Source organism: Orycteropus afer, unplaced genomic scaffold (assembly GCF_000298275.1).
Source record: "Orycteropus afer afer isolate SDZICR_OR568_19922 unplaced genomic scaffold, OryAfe1.0 scaffold00310, whole genome shotgun sequence".
In the NCBI taxonomy this organism is placed as follows: domain Eukaryota; kingdom Metazoa; phylum Chordata; class Mammalia; order Tubulidentata; family Orycteropodidae; genus Orycteropus; species Orycteropus afer.
The window spans coordinates 1,519,120-1,527,264 of NW_006921897.1; the positions used below are offsets into that span (position 1 = coordinate 1,519,120).

The 8,145-nt window shown below is 37.9% G+C and overlaps 1 protein-coding gene across 1 annotated transcript in view; it reads left to right on the forward strand.

Moving 5' to 3' along the window:
• Window positions 1-8,145, forward strand: part of ATP11C (ATPase phospholipid transporting 11C) — a 134,298-nt gene that overhangs the window by 27,996 nt on the left and 98,157 nt on the right. The window contains exons 6-10 of the mRNA XM_007951727.1: window positions 2,246-2,374; window positions 3,940-4,043; window positions 6,282-6,332; window positions 7,279-7,343; window positions 7,672-7,753. Coding sequence (XP_007949918.1) covers window positions 2,246-2,374; window positions 3,940-4,043; window positions 6,282-6,332; window positions 7,279-7,343; window positions 7,672-7,753 — 431 coding nt within the window. The remainder of the gene's footprint in view (window positions 1-2,245; window positions 2,375-3,939; window positions 4,044-6,281; window positions 6,333-7,278; window positions 7,344-7,671; window positions 7,754-8,145) is intronic.

The window sequence follows — 8,145 nt, forward strand, 5'->3', positions numbered from 1 at the left end:
GCATTTGACTGCTAACCAGATGGCTGGCAGTTCAAACCCACCAGCCACTCCTTGGAAGGAAGACTGGGCAATCTCCTTCTGTAGAGATACTGCCTTAGAAACCCAAGGAGGACTCACTGTGAGTCCAGTAGACTCGAAGGCAGTGAGTTGGGTTTTTTGGTTTTAACCAGTTTCGGACTGTCTTCAAGGTGAGGGTTAAATCCCTTATCCCTGCCTATTAGACGCTTTGTGACCTGGCCCCTGCCTGTCTCACCAGCCTCAACATGTACTCCATAAGCACTGGGCTTTTGTATTTTGTATCAGAATGAATTGTAAGTGTTGTAGAAGAAATGGCCGCTTTGTGATTTTTATTTATCAGTGATTGAGGCTTGTCTTCTAATCTCTAGTGTTGAGTTTCCTTCTTCTAAGCTCCCAAGATGTCATAGGACTTTGTTATTTTTCTTCTATTTAAGCAGATTGTAGTTTTATGTAAGCAATATAAGTGTTTATACAAATGAGGAAGAAAATATCCAACAAATGAAATATTATTTACAAAATAATTAAATTATTTTCACTGTTGTTCATGGCCACAAAGAAAGGAAAATCATTCCTGAATAGATCTTGAAATTTTCATTTTTATCAGCTAAATTAAGTTGTAAGTAGAAGGCAGCACTTTTGTTTATTCCGGTTCCTCAACCATTATGTCCAGACTGGTGTGTGAGATACTGATAACCTCCTAAAGTGGGTTGTCTGCTCCTTTTACCTGAGGGTGCTGGACAGAAGGGTTATTTATTGTTTTCTCTAAGTGCTGTGGTATGACATATGTTAAGAAGCATTGGACTGGATGATTTCTTAAAATTTGGGGGTAAATTAGTTGCAGGGTATACCTGTCAGATGGTTAATATGTGCCAAAGAAAACTCCAAACCAAACTCATTGCCATCTAGTCGGTTCTGGCTTATACCCAACACCACTGGGTTTCTGAGGATACAGAAGTATACTGCCCCATCTTCCTTTTGTGGAGCAGCTGGTGGGTTTGAACTGCTGACCTTCTGATTACCAGCTAAATGCCTTATCTACTATGCTACTGGAGCTCCTTAATATGCACATTGCTCCTGCACCAATCCCCCTCTGAGTGGTTGATAGTGGTAGCCAGGCACCATCTAGTTCTTCTAGTCTCATGGTCATATAGGCTGAGGATCACATGGTCTACTAGTCCCTTGGACTAATTGTTTCCATGCATCTGTGATTTTCTTCATTCTTCTTTGCTCTGGATGAGGCGAGACCCATCATTACATCTAGATGGTCACTTGTAAGCTTTTAAGACCCCAGTCGCTACTCATCAAAGTAGGATGTGGAACAATGTTTTTGTGTAGTATGTTATGCTAGTTGAGCTTGATGTCCCCTGTGACCATGGTCCTGAACCCACAGGTGCAGCTACTCACTTCCTCAGGGTAGCTGGCTGTGGTCAAGAAACCACAGCCCCTTGTCAGCTGTACTATACACCTGGATATTCTTACAGAACGTACAAATACACATGTAGAAGCATTGTGTGCCAATCCTATACATGATCATGGGCACACTACCCCCTGCCTAGACACCTGATCATTCAGCCTATCCACCCATTTATCTACCCATAGATGAATGCTTGCCATCACGGACAACGCAGTACTGTATATGCAAAAGGGTTCATCTTTGTTGTCTGTATTGCTGTATTGAGTCTTCTGATTTCAGGTGAATCATTGGAAAGTGACCTATAGAAAACATTAGTTTGTGTTTTTCAAATATTATGGGAAAAATAGATACTACTTTTATTGAGAGGTCTTGAGCACTGAAGAAGTTCATGCCCAAAAATCACAGAAGGCAAAGAATGTTGAAGTACACCTAGTACAGAGGGGGAGTGTGGCTGCTCAGTTTTCACCAATTGCTGTACTTGGGACATGTAGACTTTCTTGGTTCATTCATGAAGCAAAACTGATCATTGACTTATCAAACATTAGTGCCAGAAATAGCTGAGCAACCAGGTTCCAGGGTGTCTGACTCACTTATTAGAGTTTAAATTTGAGTTGTAAGGCAACGTGAAAACATCCTAAGTCAGTGTAACCTAAAAGATGTTTCTAAATATTGGGTAATATTTTTTCATCACCTTTCTTGCAGTGTAGAACACTGACATATGCTGTAAACCCCAGAGCAGGAGTAATACGAGGTATACAGTAACCATGAATGCTTTGTTTGGAATTAAGAATATTTTTTTTTCTTCCATTCTAGGTTGGTGATGTAGTAGAAGTACATGCAGATGAAACCTTTCCTTGTGATCTTATTCTTTTATCATCAGGCACCAGTGATGGAACCTGTTATGTCACTACAGCCAGTCTTGATGGAGAATCCAATTGCAAGGTAATAGAACATTTTGAGCTCAGGATAGTTAATCATACAATACTGATATCTACCACCCCTAATCTTTCCCCTTCTTTTTTTCCTGTTATGTAGGTTTTGTATTTGAAGGCTGCTTTTATGTAATTTGTTTTTGGACTTCTAGGCAAATATTTGGCTTTTGGGGCACAGAGTGGTATTTGGGTGGGGGAAACCATGCCCCAAATAAAAGCCACCATGAATTTCATAGCACTGCCTACATTTAATATTGACATAATCTATTTAATATTTTATTTAGACTTTTAGAAATGGGAGTACTTGTTACTGGAGCTGTAACTACAAAAACAACTTTATGTACTCTGACCATACAGTTTGATCGGTTTTTATTTTAAAAGTGATAGATATTTGCTTAAAGAAAGTGTTTATTTCTGGGATATTACAAATCTAACCAGGAGTAATTTGATTGCTTTTTTTTTTTAATACCATAGGGTATAGTTTAGCAAATGTTTGTTCTGTTGCAGCTAAGAAAAATTATAAACTTGTTAGAATAAATTACTCAAACTGGGGGATAACTACCTGTTAGATGACTAATTTCGTACCACAAGGGCATTGTGCTGGATTAGTTGCTGTTCAAAGTTTTGTTTTAAGGAATGTCAAGATAAAAATTTCTACCTGACAATTCCCAAATAAGGGAAACATTTGTTAAGAGGAAGAAAAGGTTCAAGTTTTTTTTTTTTAAATCAAATAAATTGATTTGATCAAATCAGGTGAAAATATAGAGGTTTTCAAAACCAGGAGATAGGTTTAAATATAGCTCAGGCAGTTCCATAATATTCCCCAAAGACCATGGCAACAGCTTTCCCATTGTGTAAGTGATGCACTCTGAGGCTGCATTAACTGTTACTTGATGATTTATAAATCGGTTCATTGGAGCCTGACTTGAGTTCTGGATGAATCAAGTGCATAATCCAGAGTAGTGGAGTATTCTGACTATAGCAAAACACATCTTCTCCCTGCCCCCGTTGGAAACGTAGCCACTTTGAACATTTTCAAGATCATTAATTATGCTATTTGTATAATGGAGCTGTTAATGATTTTTTTTTCTTGCTTGTGGGAAAATTTTCACATTCTTATGATTGGAAGAGTTATGTTCAATTCACATATGTATGTATATCACCATTCAGTAGAAACCAAAACCAAACTCACTGCCATTGAGTCAGATCCAACTCATAGCAACCCCTCCTTGGGTTTCTGAGGCAGTATCACTATGGAAGTAGATTGCGCAATTTGGTGAGCAAATTAATAGGTTTCAGTAGAAAAAAATAAGTTTATTGAATTTTTCATGGGGTTTTCAGTTAATTATATGTATGCTGCAAATGAAATCCTCTCAGCTGCCAGTGTTAAGAAAAACTTCAGTATTTTTTAAAAAACTTTACCTTTGAAACCCCCTTACAGAAGGATTGTCTTTCTAGTTATCTGTAATATCTTTTAAGAATAATACCATAACACTTACTTGGTGGGGAATGTGCATTAATATTCATATTATTTTGCCAAAGCCACTTAGTAAAACATACTGTGCTTTCATCTAGACACATTATGCAGTACGTGATACCATTGCACTGTGTACAGCAGAAGCCATCAATACTCTTCGAGCAGCAATTGAATGTGAACAGCCTCAACCTGACCTCTACAAGTAAGAATCACCTGGTTTCATGTTAATACTATCTGTTGGCTATGCTTCTCTTTGCCTGCAGTATTGCAGAGAAATACCCACCACTTAGCCAGCTTATTCTCATTTGTGTTTTTATGAGCTGTTCCTTCCTTCTGGCAGTAAAATGAATGAATCAAATCAGTTTTGTTCACTGCCAGCTCAAGATAAATCATTGTGGGCCAAAACTTCTTATTTATGATTTTTCTTCTATTTTTGTTATTTGTAAACATGGACATCCATCAAATTTTTAAATCCCGTTTTCCCTTAAGTCTTCTCTGTCAGACTGACGCAGTTACCAGAGTTAATGACAACAAAAATAAACCATTTAGTTGTCATCCAACATCAAAGAGAGAAGACGACACAGGTCATGCAGTTAGCTCTGTTCTCCTTTTTTATGATGATCTTGATTAGCTGAGGATTGCAAATAGGCTATTTCTTATTCATAGCAAATAGTTAAGTTATAGAACCAAAAATGGTGTGATTTCCTCAATTCTACCATATTTAAGCTCCCTGGAGTAGATTCACTCATTAACAATCACTGTGGGTTGACAAACATCTGGCATTTGATTTTAAGACTCGTTGATTAGATGACATTGCTAGTAAGGGTAGAGTAAAAGTTTTTATCTACACATGGACCAATTAATTTCATTCTTGTCCATTGTTACAAATGGCATCCATAACCCATGCCAGCCACGTTGCTCATGCATACTGTTGGTCTTAGTAGGGCACATAGTGGTTGCATGCAGCTGGCACTAATGCCCAGTAGTGGGAAAACAACATTTATCCTACTGCATTGTCCCTCCCATCTTTCCTCTTTTCCTATATTACCTTAATACTAGAAACCAGGGCCACAAAGTAAAACAGATATTCTCTGCCTTCTGGGAGCTCACGGTGAGCAAAGTAAATAAAATAGTAATGCCAGGCCTATAATAAGTGAGATAGTAGAGGGAAGTGCAAGGCCCATGGAACCACAGAAAAGGAAGTAACAGATTTTGCCTGAGTTAGAAAATAATACACACCTTGCATATTTCTGGGAGAAACACCCAAAATTGTCATTGCCCTTATATATAAAGGAGAATTTTAGGGACATTATTCCAGATTTCCCTGGACTAGATTGCGTGCTCTTGCTCTGTGACTGCATTTCCACTGCTTAGTGGTAGTAACTTACATTGCAATTGTTTGTTACTTGTCTGTGTTTCCTACTAAACTGTGAACCCTGAGAGGGCAGGGAGCATGTCTGTCTTTCTTCTCAGTATATTTCCAGCACCTACTATAGTCTGAGCACAATGAATCTATGATGAAAGAATAAGCAGATCCTCATACTTTCTGTATATAGTGATATAAAATAGTTTTGTTTTTTTTTTGGAAAAAAAGTGCTGTTTATAATCTATACTGTAAAGCACTCATAGCACTCTTGTTAAGGAAAGGTTAGACCTTTTTTTGCCTCGTTTTGTCTTTTTCCACCCCATTGTACAGAAGAGGAAATGGAGGCACAGTGTGTTCACATGTGCCCAGCCATATGACGTGATTTAGTTAAGCACAGTAATGAGATCCACTGTAAGACAGAGGCAAGAAACTTTCCAGGTTGTTATCAAGAGTTCACTCTAAGACTGCTGATACGGTTCTCAGCTGGTAGCCCCTTCAGCAGCAGCAGCAGCAGCAGCACTTGGGAACTTGTTGGGAATACAAAGTCTCATCTGAGTCAGAAGCGCAAGAGTGGGGCTGTGCCATCTGTGGTTTAAGGAGCCCTCCAAGTTTCCCCAACTTGTTCTGTCCACTGTATTCACTGCCCTTGCGCATGCAGTGGGCTCCAACTGATTCTGATAACGTGCCAAGTGTAAGAACTACTGAACTAATGTTTGAAAGTTGTGACTCCAGAAACCTTTCTTCACATGAATCTAAAATAGAAGCCATATTATTTCTATCAAGGTATAAAGAAGACTGTATGCATGCCCGTTGCCAAGTGAAGTTTAAAAATCAATTTAGAAATTTTTTTATGTTCTTATAAGTCATAATACTATCTTAAAAAAATCAGTTTAAAATGTTATACACCTTACAGTTCAACATGACCTTCCTTCAGAAGTATAACAGGTTTCTGTAGTTCATTCAGAGTTGTAGCTCTCTTTTGTATTATTTGTATTTTGCTTCTTTTCGATATTTGTGGTGTATGGATTTTACCTGGATGTAGAAAACACATTTCCTGTTATGTTCTTTTTACAGGTTTGTTGGGCGAATCAATATCTATAGTAATAGTCTTGAGGCTGTTGCCAGGTTAGTTACTCCTTTATTTTGTCCTTTTGTGGGAGTATAATTGTCTTTTAAGCCCATTATGATAGTTAATTTCTTTTGAGAAAGTGATATAAAGGTGAGTAAACATGGAGTAAGTAGTCAGTATCCCACTAATGGGTCTTAAGTAAGTAACTAATCTTGTGATTGGTAAGGTCTCTGAGTGTGTGTAGCAGCACGGGGGAGTGCCAGGGAGGATGTGGAAAATGATGCTTAACAGAGCTTCAGGCACTTTGACTGATTTTCCCTAACTTGTTCTGTGCACTGTATTCACTGCCCTTGCGTATGCAGTGGCTGCCAGTGTTGGGAGTATACCTGGAGAACAGTGTGTTTAAGGGAGAGTAACTGAGGTACTGCGGGGTGGGCACAATGCTACGAGAATTACCTGGACTTAAGTAAAATGAAAGACTGATCGCTTGTAATCGGTAATTCATGCAATAAGAGTTGTTTTCTTCCCCCCTCCAGTTAATCACCTCAACTTTACTATTTGGTCTTTTTAGCCACAGTGGAAAGGAAATAAAATAATTGCAAGGTGCCTAGTAATCCCCCCCAAAATTGGTTTAGTCTCTAGAAATGTATCTTCCCACCTGACATTGGCTTTCCCAGGCTCTTTTTTCTGTCGCCCTCTATTTCTATTTCTCCCTGTCCGCTTCTCTGCACTCTTCTTATCTTGTGGTCTCTGACTTAGCATGTCTTATCTCTGTGCATCTCTTTATCTCTACGTGTTGTTGGCTTCCATCTGTGTTGTACCCTCAAGTAACTTCAAAGGAAGGGGATCTGTGAGCTTGTCCTGTGGACTACACATGTACTATAAGTAGACAGATACATTCTGATCCCCTTGGAGATAGATAGGTGCCAGAGCAAAATATGTCCCCAGAGTTGATGACATATGTTGGGTTGTTTGAATAAGATGTGTTCATTTTTTGTTTAGGTCTTTGGGACCTGAAAATCTCTTATTGAAAGGAGCTACACTAAAAAACACCAAGAAGATATATGGTAAATAATTTTAAAGATATCAGAACTATGCTTTGTAAAGCGAGTGTATAAATAGTACATGTTAAAAACTGAACATGGTGGGTATTGCTGTTAAATAAAAATCTATTTTAGGTGTTGGGCATTTACAAGATGGTGAATTTACATGAAATATGATAAGTAAACTATTTAGAATTAAATTACACTATAAATGTTATACCAACTGGTGAGTAGAAGAGGGCTTTGAATTCTCACTTTTATGAACATAAACATTAATAGAGCTCACTGGATGAAGAGTTGTTTGGCAAGCTCAGTTGTAACCTCATTTTCATTGTATTCTGTTATTCCTTAGGAGTTGCTGTTTACACTGGGATGGAAACCAAAATGGCTTTAAACTACCAAGGAAAATCTCAGAAACGTTCTGCAGTTGAAAAGTTAGTGTACACCACAATCTCTATAGTCATTATTGATCTGAAGTAGTTGCTTCCTCCGTAATTCCAGTTAATACAAAACAGCATCAATAGTAAAAACAGCTACCATCTTGAACACTTCTTATGTTCTAGAAACTGCTCAGTGATTTGTATATCTGATTTTGTTAGTCATGTGAATAACTCTATGAAATACTTCCCATTAGCCTTTCTATTTAACAGATGGGAAAATGATCTCAGATGTTAAATCACTTAGCTGAGCTTACCCTACTATTTACGGGGAAGCCTTTATTTTTTTATTTTTTATTTTTTTTATTGTGATTTGGGTGAAGATTTACAGAGCAAATTCACTTTCCATACAGCAGTTCACATATACTTTGTCTCATGTCATTGACCAG